Source organism: Oncorhynchus mykiss, chromosome 10 (genome assembly GCF_013265735.2).
Source record: "Oncorhynchus mykiss isolate Arlee chromosome 10, USDA_OmykA_1.1, whole genome shotgun sequence".
In the NCBI taxonomy this organism is placed as follows: Eukaryota; Metazoa; Chordata; class Actinopteri; order Salmoniformes; family Salmonidae; genus Oncorhynchus; species Oncorhynchus mykiss.
In genome coordinates, this window is record NC_048574.1 from 14,206,387 (window position 1) to 14,231,247 (window position 24,861).

The window sequence follows — 24,861 nt, forward strand, 5'->3', positions numbered from 1 at the left end:
CTTCAGGTCATTGACCAGATCCTGCCGTGTAGTTCTGGGCTGATCCCTCACCTTCCTCATGATCACTGATGCCCCACTAGGTGAGATCTTGCATGGAGCCCCAGACCGAGGGTGATTGACCGTCATCTTGAGCTTCTTCCATTTTCTAATAATTGCGCCAAACAGTTGTTGCCTTCTCACCAAGCTGCTTGCCTATTGTCCTGTAGCCCATCCCAGCCTTGTGCAGGTCTACAATTTTATCCCTGATGTCCTACACAGCTCTCTGGTCTTGGCCATTGTGGAGAGGTTGGAGTCTGTTTGATGGAGTGTGTGGACAGGTGTCTTTTATACAGGTAATGATTTCAAACAGGTGCAGTTAATACAGGTAATGAGTAGAGAACAGGAGGGCTTCTTAAAGAAAAACTAACAGGTCTGTGAGAGCCGGAATTCTTACTGGTTGGTAGGTGATCAAATACTTATGTCATGCAATAAAATGCAAATGAATTACTTAAAAATTATACAATGTGATTTTCTGGATTTTTGTTTTAGATTCCGTCTCTCACAGTTGAAGTGTACCTATGATAAAAAGTACAGACCTCTACGTGCTTTGTAAGTAGGAAAACCTGCAAAATCGGCAGTGTATCAAATACTTGTTCTCCCCACTGTATGTCACCCGTTGAGCATGTTTGGGATGCTCTGGATCAACGTGTACGACAGCGTGTTCCAGATCCCGGCAATATCCAGAAACTTCAACCAGCCATTGAAGAGGAGACGGACAACATTCCACAGGCCACAATCAACAGCTTGAACAACTCTATGCAAAGGAGATCTGTGGCGCTGCATAAGGCCCATTTTTTAAAAAGGTATCTGTGACCAACAGATGCATATCTGTATTCCCAGTCATGTGACATTAGGGACTAATGAATTTAATTCAATTGACTGTTGCTCAGTAAAATCTGTGAAGTTGTTGCATGTTGCGTTTAGATTTTTGTTCAATGCACATATAGGGACAATTTATTCCAAAAATAAGGGGTTAAATACATGTAAAAAAAATACATATAAACCTTTTCTCTTTCTTAAATCTCTCAGATATAGGACACTTCAGAACAAATTTCCTGTAGTGTTCCATGTAGTGAATCTGTTAATCAATGTGTTTATATGGACTAATAACAGTCAGGCCAACATTTTTTTTTCATCAAATAATTTTTGTAGATATTTTTTCATACTTCAACGGCTCTTAAAATTTAAAATCAAATAGCTAAATGATCCTTGGTATGACCTTGTTAAACAATTCCATATAGCTTAGTCGAACCCCCCCCTCTCCCCCGGCTTAGACTGTAATGGGTTAAAACCACAGTTTATGCTGGATACTGTTTATGTACAGATATTTTCATAGATAGTGTTAGGTGCCTCCTAAGAAGAGGTAGATGCAGGAGTCAGGAGCAGGAGAGCAAGGAATTCCAGTTTGCACAGTCCCAACCCACCAACAACAGGCGGGGAAAATCATGAAACACACAGAGGAGAAATCTCTACTCCTAAATATAGTACCCACAGTACAACGACTGAGAGGAAAAAAACCCTGTGGCGCAAACACGCACCCCTAACAGCGCTAACAAGCACAATCAATCCCACACAAAGACTAACAGGCAGCGGAGCTTAATAAACCCACCGAAATTAACTAATAGGACACAGGTGATAACAATAACAGACAGACACAAACGAAAAGGAAAAATGGATCGGTGGCAGGTGGCAGGTAGTAGGCCGGCGACGACGACGACTGCCGAGCACCGACCGAACAGGGAGGGGAGACACCTTCGGTGGAAGTCGTGACGGATAGACACATACTTACTTACCTACTTAGGCCTAGAGAGAGAGAGAAAGAGAGAGAGAAAAATACAGAGAACATTTGATTATTTCTCATTTCTAACGGTTACTTGTGTGTTTCTCTTCTAGTCCTGTCTGGTTGCCATAGTTGTTCCTGACCCAGAGACAATGCCTGCATGGGCCCTGAAGAAAGGCATGGAGGGGAGCTATCGGGACCTCTGTAAAAATACTGTATGTGATTTCAATCCCATCTTTACATTCAATGGTGTTTTCATTCTGTTTGTTGCCATGATGAAGGAGAGGCTTGAAATAATCAACTATGTGCATAGATGTGAATAGATTGACGTAATCAAAAGAAAGGATTCCTGTTGCACAACATTCATGTCTAGGTACTGCGCTTTTAGAGAAAGATCCTCAGATCCTCAGACCCTGAGTAAACTGATTGAAGAGAAGGAAAGGGCACCTTGTTGAACCCTTTGAGTTGTTGAATAGATCGACATAACACAACACATGGTATTGTCTTAGAGTCATGGTATGGTGTCTTGTCTTGTGTGTGTGTGTATGTAAAGGTCCTGAAGAAAGCCATCATGGAAGACTTGCAGAGACTGGGCAAGGCCAGTGGCCTCCACTCGTTTGAGCAGGTGTGTGTGTGTCAATTGTAAGGTGTTCATTGGTGAGGGCAAATGACAACTCTCTGAAAGTGAATACCTAGACGATGATGACAAATAGCTGATATGCACACGTGACCTGGCAAAGGATCCTGTCTACATTCTAATGTATTCTGTCTGTCCCAAGGTGAAAAACATCCACATCCACAACGAGCAGTTCTCCATACAGAATGGCCTGTTGACTCCCACACTAAAAGCGAAGAGACCCGAGCTGAGGGAGTTTTTCAAGGAGAAGATCGAAGACCTGTACGAAAACATCTCCATGTGAAACACTACCACCGAATAAACGTTTCTCAGTAACATCAGTCCTCATTTAACATTTGTCATTCACTCCCCTTCACCCCCATCCAACCACAAAACAGACTCAAACCAACCAAACAAGTTACTGACCGTGGGTCAGGAAGGAAGTATCAACTTAGCTCTTTGGACCCCCACTGACCAAGTTCTGTTTGCTACTCCAGGGAAGCCTAGCAGTGTGTTGGGCCAGTAACCGAAAGGTTGCTGGTTTGAATACCTGAGCCGACAAGGTGAAAAATCTGTTGATGTGCCCTTGAGCAAGGCACTTAACCCTAATTTACTCCAGGGGCGCCGTACTACTATGGCTGACCCTGTGAAACAACACATTTCACCTACAGTACTCGGTATATGTGACAATACATCTGTATTATTTTTTTTCAATGTAGAGCTAAAACCAAATCAGCCTCATCTCTTATCTTGAAACGCCAGCAACAGACAGTCAACATAGCCTGCATGCTCCTCTTTCTTTTGTAGGCCTATCAAAACATTACAAAAAAATGATGCAATCTTTAAGTTTTTCTCCATGTTGTGCTCAGAGAATTTGCCTGGTAAGAACATACCGACCTCAAATAAGGGCATAGCATGCAGTGTGCCCTGCATTGCTGGGACCGTTGTTACAGGAGACTTCAAAATGAGTTCTGGGCTCTTAAGGCAGTCAACAGGGGTGCAAAAACATTTTGTCTGTTGCAAAACCTTTTCCAATAAAAACAGCTTAATCAAAACGTAAAACATTTTTTCAACAAAAACTAGAGTTTTATTGGACAAATTCAGGTAGGCCCCTCCCCGTTCCAATTGTTCTGTTTGCTTCCATTTGGTTCCTAGAGTAAATAGTAAACGCTTTCCATGCAAGGCAAAACGTTTTGCAACAGAATCCGACTAATGAATACACCCCTGGTATACCAACACCGTCAACCGTCATACTGCAAGGCTTTTTCATGTAGTCGAGATCGACAAGCTCCACTCATTGACGGAGGTTAAAACAAAATGGACTGTGAAAATGTGGGTTTATGTAGTACAAATGTATAGGCTTTTGAGTTAATTTCAGTCCCAAAATATTACTATGTGGATGTACATATTAAGAACAACTAGACATAAGCATATTTAAGCAGTGGTTTGAATGGATTTTTTGGGTGTAGTGAGATGAATTGTAACTTTATTTAATCTGTTGTCAAATGGAATCAGCACCATATCCTTGTATTGAATGAGTGCAGCAACAGGGATTAGGGGTGGGGTTGGGATGGGGCAGAGAACAATAAAATACATTCTGGAATGATTTTCATTTATTATTTATTTATTATTTTCCATGTCAAGCGATGCTTAAACAAACTAAAACAGAATTACCTTTGCATTGCAACATTTGGCTGGGCGATATAGACAGAAAGTGTTAAAGGCCCAGTGGAAACACAAATGTGATTTCCTGTGTTATATATATATATATATATATATTTCCACCCTGAGGTTGGAATAATACTGTGAAATTGTGAAAATTATGATAATACAATAATTTTTATTGTAAGAGCTGTACGAAAGAAACGTTTGAAATTTGTTCCTGTTTTGGTGTCAGGGAATTTTGGCCTACCATGGTGACATCACCATGCAGTAAATGAGTTAATAAACCAATAAGAAAGAGAGTTCCAAACCTCTCTGCCAATAGCTGCACATTCAGTTTTACCCTCGCCACTCAAACCTGCCCTAGACAGTCCTAGAAAAATGATTGCTTGATAAATGGTTATTTTCTAAGAATGTATTATTATTTAAAAAATATACCACTTTATAAAAAAATAAAAATCACAGTATGGTACTTAATTATTACCCTGAAAGGATCTGATATTGAGATCTGCATTGGACCTTTAAAGGGATCCTGCGAGATTCGGGCCTTTTGTTCTACTTACCCAGAGTCTGATGAACTCATGGCTACCATTTTTATGTCTTTGTACCCATACCCGTATGTCTCTGTACCCGTATGTCTCTGTACCCGTACCCGTATGTCTCTGTACCCGTATGTCTCTGTACCCATACCCGTATGTCTCTGTACCCGTATGTCTCTGTACCCATACCCGTATGTCTCTGTACCCGTATGTCTCTGTACCCGTACCCGTATGTCTCTGTACCCGTATGTTTCTGTACCCGTACCCGTATGTCTCTGTACCCGTATGTCTCTGTACCCGTATCCGTATGTCTCTGTACCCGTACCCGTATGTCTCTGTACCCGTATGTTTCTGTACCTGTACCCGTATGTCTCTGTACCCGTATGTCTCTGTACCCGTATCCGTATGTCTCTGTACCCGTATGTCTCTGTACCCGTACGTCTCTGTACTCGTATGTCTCTGTACCCGTACCCGTATGTCTCTGTACCCGTACCCGTATGTCTCTGTACCCGTATGTCTCTGTACCCGTATGTCTCTGTACCCGTATGTCTCTGTACCCCTCTCTACCCATAGACTTCCAGTCATTGCGCTAATGCTAAAACTAGAGCTAACTTACTTTATACTGCACAGAGACATAACAATTCTATCCACGGGTTTATGGACTCTGGGTAAGTAGAACAAGGGCAATATAATAGCAATGATCACGGTAGTGATATAGGGTGATCAAATCAAAGTCTTTTGGTCACGTACGCAGTTTAGCAGGTGCAGTGAAATGCTTATGTTCTAGTTCCTATCAATCAATGCAGTAAATGTCAAACAAGCACACAATAATACAAAGTAAAACAAATAATCACAAATGTAGTACATTAGTAGATATATAAATAGTATGCAAACATTGTTAAAGTGACCAGTGGTCATTTACTATGTACATAGGGCAGCAGTCCGTAAGGTGCAGGGTAAAGTATGCAACAGTTGGACACAGTCTCTATTGATATGTGTCTCCTGAGTTTTTGGAGTATAATGAGCTTGACACAGGTAAAGTGGCTGAGTGATTGGTTTACCTCTTCTGTAGGTTTACTTTGGCACATCAAAAGTCTACTTGGAGCTAGCATCCAAGTGCATGCTTCTTCTTATCAGCAGCCAACAACTACAATGTTGAGAGCTGAAGGTCTATAGGGCATATTTTCTTCCAAGTACCTCAGATGAAGTTTCATCATCATAGTTGATGTTTGATTTTAGTAGGGGAAAGGCTGCACTTACAGAGCCTCTGAAATATGTTTGTGAGCATCAGGACCTCAAATAGTATGTTACAGCTTACCAATTAACCTCAGTATCAGTGTCATGTTTTTAAAAATTATCCTATTCTAACTCGAAGGCTATCAATTGTAATTTTAGTGGAGGTTGTTCAATGAACTTAGCTCATCTGATTGTCTTTTAACTGAGGCCTGAAGACTAGCCCACAAAGTAAATGTCTACAGCAGGCTAACCCAGTCTTGTGACACACGTTGCGTTCCCCTGCTCAGACGTTGCATGCGTCAACCATCGACTGACAGATTGATATAACATATGATGTGGTTAGCTTATACTAAAATACCTATCCAGGCGTTGTAAGATCTGGCATGCTTCAGCAACGCCTGGGCAGAGGAAAACGCCCATAGACCACCAGGGCTCAAACCATAGCATTCATAACACTTTTTCAGACAAGACAGGGGCAGATTAATATAATACATTTGCAAAATTCAGCTCATTTTATTTGGTCAAAACAATATTTCCGGGCCTCCCGAGTAGCGGTTGGGCTCTACTTGGCTCATTGTGCTATAGTGACTCCCCTGTCGCCAGTTGAACGGTTTCCTCCGACACATTGGTGTGGCTGGCTTCCGGGTTAAGCTGACGGGTGTTAAGGAGAGCGGTTAGGCGGGTCATGTTTCGGAGAACACATGACTCCACCTTCGCCTCTCCAGAGTCCATTGCGGAGTTGCAGCGATGAGAGAAGTTCAAAATTGGGGAGAAAAAATACTAACAAAAAACTAAAACTAAAAGAATACTTGACTTATCTGATCTAAGGCCTTGGCTCCAATAAAAGGAGCATAGGCCATAGACAAATGTCCTCCTCCATCTCACTCGTTTCGGGGCAAGTTTTTCCAGGTCTCACCATGTTGAGGCTACTTTCAGTCATTTCTGCCTGGACAAATAAGCCTACACCTGTCACTGAAGATCAAACTGGAAAAATGTGTCACAATCATATCCCTCAAGTCTCTGCATAAATACAAACTGTTCAGACGATCACATGAATCCACTTCACAGATAAGATGTGATTGGCGTAGGCCTATATGGGGAGTGTACATTGGATCTGGAAGAACAGGCATGCTTGTACAGCACTATTGTAAATTCATTTATAGAATGAAAGGAATAAAAAAGAATTGCAAGTGAAACCACGGAACTGGTTAGGAATCAAAGAAGATTACATTCCAACTGATGATCAGATCACAAAGAATCCTGTAGTATGTTTATAAAATATGAATAATATGTTTTACAGTAAATCTAAATGATGGGTAGATAGGACAGGAATCAAACTGTACATGTTGGATATTTTAATATTCTGTGTTTTTCCTTCTTTGACTAATGACACTATTTTAGGTGAGTGGTCATGTCTCAAACCAGCTACAGGGTTACCTTACTCTATTTTTGTATTTCACGTTTATGGCCAGCAGGGAGCGCCAACATAATTAGGGGAACATCGCCACACATTTTTTTTTCCAGCTGAATCTCTGGAAAAGTTTTTTGGGGTACCAAGATGACGGGTAGGTTTATGCCCGAATTGTTGTTGGACTTGGAGGTGGAGAATGAGAATGAATTAACTGAAGTGGCAGGTGCTGTGAAAACCGTAGAGTTTCAGCCTTCCCCCGATGGTGATGAAGATGATTTTGGCCCAGTGGGAGAAAGATTTTTGGAGAGAATGGATTCTTGCCTTCTTGCTGATCCGTATGTGGTGTCACGATGGGTGGAAAAGAGGTTGGGGATTGTTAGGTTGTTGAAAGTGACTCAAAGTGGAATCGTGTAGATTTTTTAAAACGTTTATGCCCTCCGCACCACGCGACTGGAGGAAATAAGTGTGACCTGCTTTCCTCTCCAGAGCAGGGCGCCGTTGAAAGGAGTGATAACTGGAGTGGCATGAAGTGTTGAGGGTCAACTGAAGTTGAAGATTCCCAGTGTTTGTGACGCCATTTGGTGCGACTCAGACCTGTGGAGAGGTGGTGAAACAGAGAAGACAATGTGTGTACTACTGAGCTTTGATGCAGAGTCTTCACCAGTTAAAGTCCACTAACGTGTTTTAGGTGTCAAGCTTATGGCTTATGTAGCAGTAGTGTGTAGGAGGGAGATTCCTGGATGTAAGGAGTGTGCAGGAGGACATGAGACAAAGGAATGTGTAGTATCGGTGGAAAAGGTTGTGTATTAACTGTAGTGGTACACATGGTGCTGGAGATCAGAGGGGTCTGGTGAACGGCTGGTTGAGGTTGCCAGGGTCAGAGTATGGCAGAACATGTGCTATTCTGAGGCAGTAAAGAGAGTATTAGAGGAAGATGGGTCCAGGGTGAGGGATCCTAAGAGGGTACCTGTGAGGAGGCCGAGGCCAATAGAGAGTGATAGGAATAACACATGCTTCAGTAAGGTTGTTTTTTTGGCATTCATGGCCATGGATGTCAGTTGTACCTCAGCAATGGAACTTATATCACAGAGGATGGATGTTGTGGTGTCAGCTGCAGAGAACTACTTGGGTGATTGTTTAGACTGTTTTGATCACGCGGACTGGGATATGTTCCAGGTAGCCTCTGAGAATAACATCGACGAATACACGGATATGGTGACTGAGTTCATCAGAAAGTGTATAGGAGAGGTTGTACACACTGTGACTATTAAAACCTACCCAAACCAGAAACCGTGGATAGATGGCAGCATTCATGGAAAACTGAAAGTGCGAACCATCACATTTAACCACGGCAAGGTGACTGGGAATGTGGCCGAATACAAACAGTGTAGTTATTCCCTCAGTAAGGAAAACAAATAGTTAAAACATCAGTATAGAGACAGTGGAGTCGCAATTCAACAGCTCAGACACAAGACATATGTGGCAGGGTCTACAGACAATCACGAATTACAAAGGGAAAACCAGCCACGTCACGCACACTGACGTCTTGCTCCTGGACAAGCTAAACACCTTCTTCGCCCACTTTGAGGATAATACAGTGTCACTGACGCAGCCCACTACCAAGGACTGTGGGCTCTCCTTCTCCATGGACGACGTAAGACATTTAAGCATGTTAACCCTCGCTAGGCTGCTGGCCCAGTCGGCATCACTAGCCGCGTCCTCAGAGCATGCACAAACCAGCTGGCTGGAGGGTTTACGGACATATTCAATCTCTCCCTATCCCAGTCTGCTGTCCCCACTTGCTTCAAGATGTCCACCATTGTTCCTGTACCCAAGAAAGCAAAGCTAACTGAACTAAATGACTATTGCCCTGTAACACTCACTTCTGTCATCATGAAGTGCTTTGAGAGGCTAGTTAAGGATCATATCACCTCCACCTTACCTGACACCCTAGGCCAACTTCAATTTGCTTACCGCCCCAGATCCACAGACGATGCAATCTCCATCGCTTTGCGCACTGCCCTATCACATCTGGATAAGAGGAATATCTATGTAAGAATGCTGAATGCAGACCCCTCCTGTACTCCCTGTTCACCCATGACTGCGTAGCCACGCACACCTCCAACTCAATCATCAAGTTTGCAGACGACACAACAGTAGTAGACCTGCTTACCAACAATGACGAGAGAGTGGTGCCAGGAAAATAATCTCTCACTCAAAATCAACAAAACAAAGGATCGGATCATGGACTTCAGGGAACAACAGAGGGAACACGCCCTTATCCACATCGACTGGACTGCAGTAGAGAAAGTGGATAGCTTCAAGTTCCTCTGCATAGACATCACTGACAATCTGAAATGGTCCAACCACACAGACAGTGTGATGAAGAAGGCGCAACAGCGCCTCTTCAACCTCAGGATGCTGAATAAATTTGCCTTGGCCCCTAAAACCCTGACAAACGTTTACAGATGCAAAATTGAGAGCATCCTGTCGGGCTGTATCACCGCCTGGTACAGCAACTGCACCGCCCGCAACCGCAGGGCTCTCCAGAGGGTGGTGCGGTCACCAGGGGCAAACTACCTGCCCTCCAGGACACCTACAGCACCCGTTTGTCACAGGAAGGCCAAAAAGATCAAGGACAACAACTACCCGAGCCACGGCTTGTTCACCCCGCTATCATCCAGAAGGCGAAGTCAGTACAGGTGCATCAAAGCTGAGACCGAGAGACTGAAAAACAGCTTCTATCTCATTGCCATCAGACTGTTAAAAAGCCATGACTAGTGGGCTTCCACCCAGTTACGCAACATTGTACCTTAGAGGCTGCTGCCCAATATACATAGACTTGGAATCACTGGCCACTTTAATAATGGAACACTAGTCACTTTAATAATGTTTACATACTACTTTAGTTATCTCATATGTATATACTATTCTACTGTATTTTAGTCAATGCCTCTCCGACATCGCTCAATCTAATTTTTATATATTTCTTGAATCCAATTATTTACTTTTAGATTTGTGTATATTGTTCTGAATTGTTAGATATTACTGCACTGTTGGAGCTAGGAACACAAGCATTTCGCTATACCCACAATAACATTTGCTAAATATGTGCATGTGACCAATACATTTTTTTTTATTTGGGTGAATGAGATTTTACTGCAGAAGAGTTACAAGATGTTTTGAATGATAGTGTCCCGTCCTCCAAGGCTGCTGGCCTGGAGTAGGAACAGATAGGACCAAATTAGTGGAATAGTGGTGAGTTTTTAATGGGTGCAATTTTTTCACAAAGTGTAATGAATTCATACTACAGAATAGTAGGCTGATATACAGCCAATACAGTAGGTGGCGCCATGCATCGATAATACTTGTTTGCGGACTGCGGTAATACACCAGAAGAAGCAGTTGCTGATGATCCAGAGGTCTACGAAGGTTTGTGAATGTTTAAAAATAAAACTAGCTATGGCCAATGACAACGTTTTAATAATGAAATTACTAATTGTTTGTTCAAACTATCTTTCTGATTCGTTGGTTTGCTGGCTTTATACTTTAATCTAACAAGTGAAACACCTGCCTGGCCAAAAAATTAACAAACGTTGGCTACCGTTAGCTAACTTAGCAGGCGTCATTATCCGGACACTCAAACACGTTCAAGTTGAAAGTTCATGCTCACCTTGACTTCATATTAAGTGGATGTAAATGCATCAATGAGCTTCGTACTCGTGTTTTGATTCAACTGTAACTTTTCTCTCCGAAGAATAATCGTGTTTTTGCTGGAATGGTTCGTTCAAAAGGTCGGAGTGACGACACCATCACAAGACGGGAAGGAATGCTCAGCAGCAGCTCCAGAAGGCAGAGTGGCGATACGCCTTTGAAGTCAGGTTTCACAAGAGGCAGTAAGAAATGGGATGCCTTTCAATGACAGTATGCGCTACTATGATTATACCTGTCCTGCAGGCCATCTCTCCCCAGATTTCTTCAAGTGGTATCTTCATACACTTAGATACATAGATAGATGGCTACATCTTATCGATGTATGTATATATCTATAAAGTATGAAATAAACAGTTTCTGACATCCAGCTACACACGGATGTACATGCAGCACAACTGGTGGACAAAAAAGTTCAACAAGCCCAGTAGTATACTCATACCCAAGCAGAGGTTTTACCTTGCAGAGGAAGTTAAGTCTTGTTCATAGCCAATCATTAGGTTTGACTACTATGGTTGCTGATCACTTGCCTGGCAGAAGCAAATTGGTCTGGATGCCAGGCAATCTGATCAAGTCTTTTGTTTAAATTTCAGAACTAAAGCGACTCTTCCCTAAACCTCTCTGCGCACGGCCAAAAGGCCATGTTCTGTCACCTATAAATGAGTCAACATGCACTGATCACAGGTGAGCTGCTTCATCTGTTAAACGATTTCTAACAATCAGATAAGGGTTGAGTCCCAAATGGTACCCTATTCCCCATTTAGAGAACTACGTTTGACCAGTGCCATGGGGTGCCATTTGGGATGCAGACAGGTAAGATTTGTAGCTAGCATTAACGTGACTGTTCATTCCTACTACATCCCATTATGTGTGCCTCAACAGATCTGTCTTGTCAACTGCTCCCTGGATGAACAGAATGCTGGAATCAAATGGAACTGTGAGTGAAAAGTCATTAAACAAGTTTGCATCAACTCCGATTCACTCGACTAACTTATCACTCTCCATTTTCTCTTTTCAGGAGAGCACAATACATTATAGCGCAGAAGACAGTTCAAGTTGAGTTAGGAACATGTTTGTTTTTGTCAGTTAATGGATAAACCCATGCTCACTTTGGTCCTTCATGTTTTGGATTGGTAATTGCAAATGGGTCAAAGTTTACTATTGAACGTAATATTTTTTCTATGTGCAGTTTCACAAGTGGGTGTTTCCTCCCTCCTGTTGGATTGTGATGAGACTGACTCTGCTGACATCTCCAGCGATACTAGCTCCAGCAGTCTGCCCTCACCTGAGCAGTTCCGCAGAGAGAAAGTCTATGGTGTGTGTGTTGGTCTAGGACTCAGCAGGCACTGTAAAAAGACCTGGCTGACGGCCCATGCCTTAAGAAGTTGAGTGACAGGGATTTTTCAATCCCATCTTTTTTTTGCGGTTTAGAAGAGATAGTGGCCTTCCCCAGTGAGGAGATGTTGGACCTGAATGTCAAGAACTCCACTCTCCTAGATGTCAGCCATGCTGAGGACATCCACATGCAGCAGCCTCCTAACCTGTCCTCCATCATTGGTAAGAGATACAGCACAATGCTGGACATACAGGATGTTACCCCAAATGGCACCGTATTGACTTTATAGACTACTGTTTTGACCCGCGCACCTAGTGCACCACTTTTGACCAGAGACCTATCTTGGGAAAATGGTGCCATTTGGGTCATAACCCAAGTTTTTGTCATTTTAATTATTATTATTTTAATTTTAAGGACCCTGAAACCTTGTCAACCTTGGAGAGGTTTAGTATTCCATGCTTCCTTATCTGCGCAAAATGTTTTTTTTTCTTTTTTCTTTGCAGACATTTCCCAAATGAATGATGGAAAAGATCAGGAAAAAAGGTCAATTTGATTGAATGGCTCGACTCTTTGTATACGATGTGAAATTGACTTTTTCATAGAATGAATAGTCATTTATATTCTAACAAAGAACCTTTATTTGTTCACAGCCGTTTAGCGCGACCCATTAAAAGTACATATTCAGGTATTTGCTTATAATATATTTTATCGTAATTTTTTAAAATAACTAATAGTAATTTGTTTATTTTTTGGAGAAAAAAAACGAACAAAAGCAGGAGAACGCATATAGAACTGATTATTTATTTTCCATGTATTTGTAGACAAGCTGTTCAATGCCTATGTGTCCGTTGAAAGCACCCCCCTAGCTGGAGGAGTAACTGTGCCCTCAGTCCCCAAGAAAACACAAAGGGTATGAAAACACTCACCTGTCTTGTATTTCTCAGATTCTATCTGAGCTACAAGTGGCATGTAAAGAAAAATTGTGGCTCATCTGCAAGTGTAAGAATGTCAGTTAGTAATGAAGTCCTCCTCTCACAGCCAGTGACGATTAGACCCAGGAAGATCAAATGCAGGAAGAGAGTAAAATTTAGTGACTCTGTTACCACTGAGAAGATGGTAGTGAACAATGTGGAGCCTGTCAGTGACCACATGATCAGTGAGAGGACCAGAGACACAGTAGACAACAGAGAAACTGCTGCCCCTGAAGTAGTCCCTCAAGTCCTGAAAAGACCCACACATCACTCACCAGAACTTGCCAAGTTCTTTGACTTTGCAGATGAGAAAGAAAGAGAGACCTTCTTTCAAAAGTTGAGGCAGAGGTACTCCTCCATTAGGGTAAGCATCCTCTCTGAATGGTCAGTCTTTGGATGATTGCAGATGCCATGTATCAGGAATTTGCTCTCATAGTATGTTGTTTGACTTACCATGTCCTGGTACTTTTCGTCACCAGAGTATATTCGCCAATGTTGGTGGGCTTTCGACAGATACATTTGAAGATGAGGGTAATGTTTGGTAAGCACAATTTCTACATAGGATGAAGTCCTGCAGATGTTAGTAAAATGGTTGGTTCCTAGGACAAAAATGTCTTGCAGACATGTCATTTTGGGGTATATTCAGAGGTGGAAACTTTCCATGGAAATATACGAATATTAATACCATTTAAATGTAGATGTTTTTTGCATTGGATATATTTACCATATCATATGGAGACAGAAACAAACCTTTTACCTTATCAAAAGTAGACATAATTGCAAATGATTAAATCCTTCCAATAGAACCCCCCCTGTTTTAGTTATGAATTGAACTTTAATGAAATAAGTTGACTCTTCACATGGGATGATTTCACTGAACAACAAAAGGGAATATTGAATGATCCCCAATGATCCATCACATCTCCCAAAAAAACGTTTTCAACATACATCTGTAAAATGAGTCTAGAAACTAAAGCTTTGGTTGTCTTCCTCTCAGGCTTCCATGTCTTCTCCCTGGACCTCCTCAATGTCCACCTCTTGAACATCAGACTTTGAGGCCTCATCTTCACTTTCACTTTCCAACCTTGTTGACGATGGCTCGTTGTCAGGCTCAAATTTGCCCGGGTGGCCACCAATCTTTCAACCCTTGTATTGGTCAGCCTGTTGCGTGCTTTGGTGTGTGTGTGTGTTCCCAAACAAGGACCAGTTGCGCTCTGAGACGGCTGATGTTGGTGGAATTTGGAGGATGATGGAGGCAACTGGGTAGAGATCCTGAGATCCACAAAGTCACTTCCAACAGGTGGCTGATGAGATATGTTGGCACAACTGCCATATTGTAACTCCATCCCAAAGCCCTTGCTTGGAAGTGTACTTTGCCAGACTGCCAAGAATCTTGTCCTCATCCAGGCCAAGGTGGCGAGACACAGTAGTGATGACACCATAGGCCTTGTTGAGCTCTGCACCAGACAGGATGCTCTTGTCAGCATACTTGGAGTCCAACATGTACGCTGCGGTGTGTATGGGCTTCAGGCTGAAGTCTTCACGCTTTTTGATGCATTTCAGAACGGTTTCCTCTGCTTGGAGCAACAGTGAAGTGGGAAGAGCAGTATGGATTTCTTCTCTTACATCTGCAAGCAGAGTCTGTACATCAGACAGGATGGCATTGTCTCCCTCAATCCATGCAATGGCTACTGCTATAGGTTTCATGAGTTTCAGGCTGCTTTCCACTCTTTCCCAAAATACATAATCCAGGAGGATCCTCTTAATGGGCATGTCCATATCGGCAGACTGTGATATGGTCATATTCTTGGAGAAACTCCTTCCCCTCCAGGAGACTGTCAAACATGATGACAACATCACCCCAACGGGTGTTGCTGGGCAGCTTCAATGTGGTGCTATTATTCTTCTCACTTTGCTTGGTGAGGTAGATTGCTGCTATAACTTGATGACCCTTCACATACCTAACCATTTCCTTGGCTCTATTGTAGAGTGTATCCATTGATTTCAGTGCCATGATGTCCTTGAGGAGCAGATTCAATGCATGAGCAGCACAGCCAATGGGTGTGATTTGAGGGTAGGACTCTTCCACTTTAGACCAAGCATCCTTCATGTTCTCATCATTGTCTGTCACCAGTGCAAATACCATCTGTGGTCCAAGGTCATTGATGACTGCCTTCAGCTCATCTGCAATGTAGAGACTGGTGTGACTGTTGTCCATTGTCTGTGCTCTTATAGAATAATGGTTGAGGGGTGGAGATGTAGTTAATTATTCCTTGCCCACTAACATTCAACCACCCATCAGAGATGATTGCAATAGTCTGCTTTCTCTATGATTTGCTTGACCTTCACCTGAACTCTGTTGAACTCTGCATCCAACAAATGAGTAGATAAAGCATGTTTGGTTGAAGGGGGTATTCTGGGCAAAGTACATTCAGAAATCTCTTCCAATACACATTGCCTGTGAGCATCAGAGGTGAACCAGTTGCATACACGGCTCAAGCAAGACATTCATCAGCATTTCTCTGACTCTGTTCCTCCATTGAGTCAAAAAAACTTCTGATTCCAGGAGGACCATGAGCTGTTGCTATCGATAAGGTGTCTGATTCATCATTTTCACCTCAAATAGAAGAGGGACTTTTGTCAGAGGTTGCTTGTTGTGAGAGCTGAGGGAACTTTATGCACTTGGCTAGATGATTCTGCATCTTTGTTGCATTCTTCACATATGATTTGGCACAGTATTTGCAAATGTACACAGCTTTTCCTTCTACATTAGCCGTAGTGAAATGTCTTCACACATCAGATAGTGCCTGTGGCATTTTCCTGTAAAGATTAGAAAAAATGTGTAAAATAAAAATAAATACAATTCCATGTACAGATAAATAGTTAAGCAGTTAGATTAAACAACTCCTTTGTAAGAAATGTTTTAAAATGCAACGTATGGAAACAGGTGAATTAACACTCCTCCGTTAGCAGGCTCAAGCAAGCTAAAACCCACATGGTAGCAAAAACTAACTAGCAGAAATTGTTAAACAAGTTAGAAATTATTTAAACAAGTTAGAAATTATTTAAACACTGTAGGCTACTATTTACTAGTTAACAAAAAATCATGTATGTCATATAAAATATATTCACCCCAGCCAGTATTGTAATCAAAACCAGAAAGCATGTAGTTCTTGGCTCAGACAGTGTAGTAGTGTGAGCTCAATAGCATCTCATTAGTGTGCAAGATCTTGAGAATCAGCTGTACATGTGATGGAAGAATGCACTGTGAATGCAGAGGGTTGCAATTCTATTGAATTGGGGATAGTTTAACCAAAATATGCCACAAGACGTAGAATTGCCTTGTGTATCCCACTAAAAAGGTTCACTTGTTATTAGCTAACTTTTTTTGAAGAATTTAAGCAAAATTCCCGGGCTTAACTTCCCATGGGAAATTTCTGACAGCCCTTTGCAGACCTAGTCATTACCCATGCCTCTCCTCTCGAGACCTTTCATTGCGTCCTCTCAAGTGTTTCCATAGGTAGGGCCAGGAGTTTTTCCTGACCAATGTGACCGGACCTGGGATGTATTCATTTAGCTAATTCTGTGACAAAACCTTTCTTAAATGGAAGCAAACTGAACAAAACGGGGAGGGACCTCCTTGAATAGAAACTCTCGCTTTGCTCCTGTGTGGCTAAGTTGGTATGGTGGGACCAGTACAGTAAAATGTTAATATAAAATGCTCTGTTTGCTTCCGTTTTCAAACAGTATACAGTTTCTGTAGGTAATCCGCCCCAGGAAAAGCTATTGGCTCTAGTTAGTAGCTGTAAATTGGGCTCGAGTTTTTTCCTACTCGGGAGAAATCCCTGCTGCCCTATCCATTAAATATTATACGGTTTTGTTTTTATGATTTATAGTAATGGTTGAGTTTGATTGATCTGCTGTTACTTTTTTTCATTTATATTGTTATTGAATATTGTGCTTTATTCACTCTGCAGTTCAAAGATATAAGTACCAAGTAGTTAAAGGGCAGAACCATCTGTGCAAAGTGTACCACTTCCAGTCCTCCAGGAAGTAAAGCTACCACAACTTGTAAAAGCTGTCATCAATACAGGTGAGAAAGCAAACAAACCACATTGTCTGAAGCTAACATTTTAACCTTATTTTACATGCCATTTTCTCTAAGCATTAATCTCACTACCCATTTTATTCATTCTCTTTTAGGACACTTCTGATCCCTAAAGGTTTTCACAGTCCATGGACAGACAGGTTGTTGTGGTTAAAAAAATATATTTAAAAAATGAAATTCTGTTGCTGTAATATATAATGTAGATAATGTAAATGTTTTATTTAATTAACATAATAAATTGATAAAATTACAGTTCTGCTGTATTTGAGCTTATTATTTGACTAAACATGTGAAATATATTTCAGGCATAGAATTGGATTGTGATGTATACAAATTATTTATAATGTTTTAGGTGTTGAATGTACATTTTTATTTGGTGTCTTGTGTTCGAACTTTCAGCCAAAACGTAAACATAGTGATTATTTTGACCACGTGGTGTTTGGCTAAAAATATCATCCAATCAAGTGTTTTCGAGAAGGAGCAGTGGATCGACGTCCAATCAGACAACTGTAGTGGGTTTCCAAGCAGTTCGTGTGACTAATGCCTGTCATATGACTCTGCCACAAATGGGGTTAGTTTTAAGGAACTAAGGCTGCACTTGGATTTGGAAGAAAGCGAGACTTTCTAAAATGCCTCCAACTCTTTTTCAGAAACTTTTTAATAAAAGAAATTCAATTTCGCCGCCCCCAAGATGCAACAAAGAGGACCCCGCGTTCAGGTTTGTGCGCATGCTATCTACATTAAACTGCAAGCTATAGCTAACGTTAGCTGGCTAGTTAACGTTAGTTGAGCAGCTCATTCTCTTGTGCAAGTGGAGCAGAAGTTGTCCGGAGTATTAGGTATTAAGATACAGTTATGCAATCCGTAATATGCAACGTGTTTTAACCACCTACCGTTCTGATAACGACAGCTGTAAAATGACCTTAATTATTGCCACCTGCTAATTAAGTTAGCTAACCCACGCCAATCACATCGTGAAATCGCTTGAGAAAGACTGGGTCTTTGTAGAAAATATGGCAATGCCTCTACTGTTTTGTTGGAATCTAATGATAATATTTTGTGTTGTGCTGGACAGGGTTTCTTTGTCGCGTTTCTTGCAGTGAAATACATTATTAGAATTAGGTTTAATATCAGTGTACACAAACAACAAGAATGCATAACTAGCTAGCTACAATTCAAGATTATTATCATCACTTGGTGCCAAGTACAACGTGCATGCATGCTACTGTACCCAGTCGCAGGCACAGTAGCTCTGTACGTGCAACGGTGCACGTGACTGTTCAATGGGCCTCTGACACCTAGATGGCTGGTTAACTGATGTTGCACTGTGAAGGCTCTAAATACTGTAGTTGTGCTTTACTTTCTCTGATTACCATGAAATTACAAAGCATTGGTGGCATTGACCTTCTGTTGCTGCGCATTGGGAAATACTTTTTTATAAATTCTTAAATACTGCCATGTCATTTTTTTGGGATGTCATCTGTCATGCCAAAATATTGAATGTTTGTGAATTATAGGCCTATAATTTAAATGTGAAGAAAAATGTCAGTTGGATTCTATTTGTGTCGCTCATGAGACCCCCGATGCTAAGTACCCTCACCTATGTGTGTCAACCACATTCTACAGCCAAAAATATGTCTTGTCTGTGATAGATAAATGGAGCGTAGTGCATTTTGCCCTTTGACTTCAATTGGGGCATGGCTTACTATTCCCTTTCTGGCTCACACGACAGTACATTTCTTTGGCACACAGGCTTCGTTTATCAGACATGCAGGACTGACAGACAGTTCACTGTAACACTCACTCCAGCACAGGTCTGAAGAAGCAACACTTTGGTGTCTAATTTAATTAATTTGCTTTTCTGACAGTGACACTACTCTGATACTGACACCTGTGATTGAGTCTTAAGATTTTGTGAATTACCGTTCTGAGCAAACTTCTCATCTGGAGCAGTTTGTGAGGGCGCAAACATGCTTAGGAGTGAGATGTCACTGTGCCGCCTACTTCTCAACGGCTCTTCTCTAAACCCATAGTCGTGTATCAATCTGAGACAAGTAAGGAAAAGTTCATGTTAAGGAGTCTCTGTTGGACTGGGCCTGGAACAGCACTGCCACATCAATGCACTGTCCCTCCCTAAGAATACCAGGCAGGGCAGCAGGTTGGCTGACCCTCTGAGGAAAACCTAAACGGCGCTCATATTTCCTTGGCTATGAGTGACCCAAGAGCAGCATACTGTACATTGCTGAGAGGTCCCACCCAGGGGCTTTGTTTGCTCCCCTGCCCCTGTTGCAAACTTCCTTCCTGTACCACAGCACAGCCTGAAGTGTGGACTTAACACACTGCTCCTTCCCCAGCCAGATAACTGTAGATTATGAATGCCAAACTGATATTTTCAATTTCTGTTTGTCTATTAAGCCTTTAGCTATAGTAGTGAAATTGGTTGAGAGAGGAGAAATCTATGCTCAAGTTCCTTCTCCTGGCCCTCTGCACATAGTTTCAAAACAGTGTGTGTGTCATGTGAGGGATCATCAATCATGTCTGCCAGAGTATCACATGTCTGTATTCCCCAGTCAGTCACAATCTATAAAAGTAACTGCCAGGTTAGATGAGGGAAAGTTACTGCTTTTTTTATTCCCAATGTCCTCCTTCCCCTGTTTTGAGTAATTGGTTTGGCTACCTTGTATTTAAAAAAAATAAAAAAAAATAATCTGAGTTTGGCTAGTGAGTGTGTTGCATCTCAGCAGACAGCTTGTCGACATGTTCTTCCTATACAGGCTATTTTAAGTGGCCCGGAGTTCTCAGAACAGCAATCATGGTAAAGATATATATATTTTTCTCCAGCCCCATCCCTTAATGGGAAAACTCCACCCAATCTTTTGGTATTAATTTCATTAGTCCATTGTTGAGACAATCCCAAAATGTTTTGCTTGTCAGCAATCAAGTTTTCAAGATATGTAACTTTCAAAATATAGAAGTCACCCCATACTTTGCATTTTGCTTAATATGATGCTGCGTTTTGTGTCATATGATGCAAATTGCATCATGCGAGGATTTCTGTATTTTTAAAGTTACATATCATGAAAACTTGATTGCTGACAAGCAAAACATTTTGGGATTGTGTCAATGGGCAAACAAATATATATATATACTTTCCTTTAACTTAGGGCTGTCTTGTTCAACAGAAAGTTGTCAGTTCTTTTGACCAATTGTTCGGTCAAAATGTCTGACCACGTATTTCTCAATATATAGACATGTTTTTTAATAAAGTCAACTATATGCATTGTCTGATGCTTTAAGCTTACGGTGTGAAATAAGACAAATGCCTCAAGGGGGCGCAAGAGGTCTAGACCAAACTATTGTCCTCCTGACTTTCGCAGATTCTGCCATTACTCTCCTGAAGTTGCCGGTAATAGGCTACATGAGGAGTCGGCAACCTTCTCATGCGGAATGCCAATTTATCTTATTTCTACCAATCTGCTCTCCACTTATGGTTTTCATATGCACATTTTCTTGAAACAGTTTCATTTATAATGTCTTTATATCTCAATCATTGTCATGTGATTAATCAAAATTCTATCTAAATGAAAATGATACAAACCTAAAATTACTTCTATTGCCAACTATGTAAAAAAAAAAAAAATAGCCTACATAAAGCCAACAAATAACATTGCAGCCTGCCGGTAGAAAATATCCTGATGTAAATTTTTTTTTTTTTTTAAATCCTATAAATCACATTGGCTACACATGGCCTGTCTGCAACCAACTTGAAACATTGTATCAACTTGGGTCCAGCCAAAGCTTGTGCTTTGCTAGCAACATTGTATAAAATATTCTGGGCCCACAGTTTCCTGAGCTCAGGACAGACACAGCTGTAGGCTATTTGCGCAAGGGATAAGAAGCTGTGCTGGACTTGAGCAGGAGCTCACCGGAGCTGAGTACCGGCACCTCAAATGTTCTACTGCTTGAGCTCCTGTTCCTTTTTAAATTATATTCGCTCAAAAGTGTTGTGGTGCTCCTGCACCTAAATAGAAACGGTACTAGCACCCAAAATGAGTACCGGAACATATTTCAGTCCAAGTCAAGCACTGATAAAAGTAATCAGGCCGGCCTATTTTATGACGTTTCCACTGGATCAGAGAATGACTTTTCACCTTTCACACTGAGTGTACCAGTCAAAGGTTAGGACACCTACTCATTCCAGGGTTTTTATTTTTTACTATTTTATACATTGTAGAGTAATAGTGAAGACATCAAAACTATGAAATAACACATATGGAATCATGTTGTAACCAAAAAAGTGTTAAACACATCAAAATATTTATATTTGAGATTCTTCAAATAGCCACCCTTTGTCTTGATGACAGCTTTGCAAACTCTTGGCATTCTCTCAACCAGCTTCACGAGGTAGTCACTTGGAATGCATTTAAATTAACAGGTGTTAAAAGTTAATATGTGGAATTTCTTTCTTTGAGCCAATCAGTTATGTTGGTGATATACAGAAGATAGCCCTATTTGGTAAAAGACCAAGTCCATATTATGTCAAGAAAAGCTGAAATAAGCAAAGAGATGATATTTTAAGACATGAAGGTCAGTCAATATGGAAAGTTTATTCAAGTGCAGTTGCAAAAACCATCAAGTGCTATGATGGAACTGGCTCTCGTGAGGACCGCCACAGGAAAGGAAGACCTGGAGTTACCTCTGCTGCAGAGGATAAGTTCATTTGAGTTATCTGCACCTATGATTGCAGCCCAAATAAATACAAACATCAACTGTTCAGAGACAGCATGAATCAGGCCTTCATGGTCAAATTGCTGCAAAGAAACCCATACTAAAGGACACCAATAAGAAACAAGCAATGGACATTAGACCGGTGGAAATCTTTCCGTTGGTCTGATGAGACCAAATTTGAGATTTTTGGTTTCAAACGCCATGTCTTTGTGAGACGCCGAGTAGGTGAATGGATGATCTCCGCATGTGTGGTTCCCACCATGAAGCATGGAATAGGAGGTGTGGGGGTGCTTTGCTGGTGCCACTGTTGGTGATTTATTTAGAATTCAAGGCACACTTAACCAGCATGGCTACCACAGCATTCTGCAGCGATACGTCGTCCCATCAGGTTTGCGTTTAGTGGGACTATCATTTGTTTTTCAACAGCACACCTCCAGGCTGTGTAAGGGCTATTTGACCAAGAAGGAGAGTGATGGAGTGCTGCATCAGATGACTTGGCCTCCACAATCACCCGATCTCAACCCAATTGAGATGGTTTGGGATGAGTTGGACCGAAGAGTGAAGGAAAAGCAGCCAACAAGTGATTAGCATATGTGGGAACTCCCTTCAAGGCTGTTGTAAAAGCATTCCAGGTGAAGCTGGTTGACAGAGTTCCAAGAGTGTGCAAAGCTGTCATCAAGGCAAAGGGTGGCTACTTTGAAGAATCTAAAACATGTTGATTTGTTTCTTTTTTAGTTACTGCATGATTCCATATGTTATTTAATAGTTTTGATGTCTAAACTATTATTCTACGAATATAATAGAAAAAGTCAAATTAAAGAAAAATCCATGAGTAGTAGGTGTTCTAAAACTTTTGACTGGTACTGTGTGTGTGTGTGTGTGTGTGTGTGTGTGTGTGTGTGTTTTAGTTGAGCAGTAACACAAAATAAATAACAATTGACCAGTCGACGAATTGGGGTCAGTCCTACTACCTTTACTAAAACAGGAGGGGAGGCCCTTTGTTTCAACTGCAGACTGCCCCTTTAATTAAAATACTATCCTATTCATCAGCCTATTTGTGTGAGATTTAGGCTATCAAATGTACAATTGTTTAACCTATTTGTCATATTTCTGGAACTCTTCCATGCTGTTAGTTAGCAGCACAACCAGGGTTTCTTCATAAACCACATCCAAAGCCTTTGAAAACCTGTTTTTTTGTTTTAAGTGTACCTCCATTTTTTTTCTTGGTTTTAATCTATCTTAATTCCAATTTTGGTTTTAATACTAACTTTGCCAGAAACCCTGTTTGCTGTATCCCAGAATTGTCAATAAGAGGTTGTGTCCCAAAGGGCACCATATTCCCTATATAGGCTTGTGCAATACTTTTGACTAGAGTTCTATTGGCCCTTGCTTTGACTGTGGTCTCTAAATGGATCTAAGCTAGTATGCACAAAGAGCTTTCTGATTTTGCACATACTGTCTGTTACTTTGCCTAACATTCATATGTAGCTATTGAATTATTATTACTAGGCTAACAATATCCATTGTTGATCAATAATTACTTTTAACACAGCTAATACAGTTTTTGCATAATAGGGCCATGGTACTGGCAGTGTCCTTTTGGTGTAGTGTTGCAGGGTGTGGACCATTACAGCATGATTCAGACTATGAATCATGTTTGATGTTACACTCCATAGACTGATATAAAAAGTTAAAGGCCTCTCAGAATGTAATATAGCCCTACCCTACTTCGGAGAGAGTCCCATATCATAGACGGTGTGAGGTGGCAGTGTTATCTTTAGACAGACACAGTGCTGAATTTATGGGATTATCAAATCTAACCAGAAAGTGTGCTATTACCCTGGTTCCATCCCAAATGGCACCCTATTCCCTTCATAGTGCACTACTTTTGACCAGGGCCTATAGAGCCCTGGTCAAAAGTAGGGCACTATAAAGGGAATAGGGTGCCATTTGGGATGGAATCACAGTCGTCTGAATGCCTACTTTCTTTCTCAGCGATTGAGACTGTCAGTATTGTAGGAGCTTTTATGCAGCATTTCCAATGAGGATTTATACCAGTGTTTTACCCAAAAGAGTGACTTTTCTATCTACGCAAGCCGGCACCCGTGTCTCAATGGTCAATGGTTCCAGTGGACCTGCTCTAACTTAGAGCCAAGGCATGGCCACTGGTACCTCTTCAGCTTTCATTTACATGACAATGGATAACTGTGAACTTTAACACCTTCCCACAAAGCAACAGTCCTGAATGATGCAGATGTTGTTGATCTGCTCTGGCACAAGTCTTTAGTGTCTTGAAAATAACTAGAGATGCGATGATAAACCGAAAATGACCTACAACGACATTGCCCTTCTCTTTTGCTTAGGTCGGTCATTTTTGCAGATTCCTGCAGATAAAATAAATGGTAAAAAATGCAATTGTGGGACAAAGACGGTTTTAATTACCAGGTAAAACAGAAAACCAGCAGGCTCCTTCGGCCCTTGTAGGGCAGGGGTTTCAAACTCATTCCATGGAAGGCCTAGTGCCTGCTGGTTTTGTTTTTTCCTTTCATTTAAGACCTAGACAACTAGGTGAGGGGAGTTCTTTACTCATCAGTGACCTTAATTCATCAATCAAGTTCAAAGGAGGAGTGAACCTGCAGACACTCATCCCTCCGTGGAATGAGTTTGACAATAGTTAAATGCCCCTGGCCTATGCACAATGATGTCGGCAAATTCATCTCTGGA

At 41.4% G+C, this 24,861-nt stretch overlaps 3 protein-coding genes across 8 annotated transcripts in view; all 3 read left to right on the plus strand.

The window, feature by feature from the left end:
• The window catches only part of LOC110533375 (long-chain-fatty-acid--CoA ligase 6), a 95,276-nt gene extending 91,235 nt beyond the window's left edge, over window positions 1-4,041 (plus strand). For all 4 annotated transcript variants that reach the window (XM_021617510.2, XM_021617508.2, XM_036989728.1 and 1 more), the window contains 3 exons: window positions 1,933-2,034; window positions 2,373-2,444; window positions 2,599-4,041. In XM_021617510.2, coding sequence (XP_021473185.2) covers window positions 1,933-2,034; window positions 2,373-2,444; window positions 2,599-2,739 — 315 coding nt within the window. In that variant the 3' untranslated portion in view covers window positions 2,740-4,041. The remainder of the gene's footprint in view (window positions 1-1,932; window positions 2,035-2,372; window positions 2,445-2,598) is intronic.
• A 6,568-nt stretch (window positions 4,042-10,609) lies between these two features.
• LOC118936695 lies at window positions 10,610-17,661 on the plus strand. 3 transcript variants are annotated; one of them, XM_036989729.1, is made up of 14 exons: window positions 10,610-10,715; window positions 11,041-11,179; window positions 11,588-11,678; window positions 11,877-11,931; window positions 12,013-12,049; window positions 12,184-12,309; window positions 12,426-12,551; window positions 12,834-12,873; window positions 12,981-13,015; window positions 13,152-13,240; window positions 13,369-13,665; window positions 13,781-13,842; window positions 17,279-17,394; window positions 17,505-17,661. In XM_036989729.1, the coding sequence occupies exons 1-13, from the start codon at window positions 10,695-10,697 to the stop codon at window positions 17,289-17,291; spliced, it is 1,131 nt and encodes a 376-aa protein (XP_036845624.1). In that variant the 5' UTR covers window positions 10,610-10,694; the 3' UTR covers window positions 17,292-17,394; window positions 17,505-17,661. The 3 variants fall into 3 exon arrangements, with proteins under 3 accessions (XP_036845624.1, XP_036845625.1, XP_036845626.1); XM_036989730.1 differs by having other exon boundaries at window positions 11,078-11,179; XM_036989731.1 differs by lacking the exon at window positions 13,369-13,665.
• Window positions 17,662-17,816: 155 nt separating this feature from the next.
• LOC110533378 (folliculin-interacting protein 1) overlaps window positions 17,817-24,861 on the plus strand; it is a 50,996-nt gene continuing 43,951 nt past the window's right edge. The window contains exon 1 of the mRNA XM_036934556.1: window positions 17,817-18,127. Within this exon, the coding sequence (XP_036790451.1) occupies window positions 18,039-18,127 (89 nt within the window). The 5' untranslated portion in view covers window positions 17,817-18,038. The remainder of the gene's footprint in view (window positions 18,128-24,861) is intronic.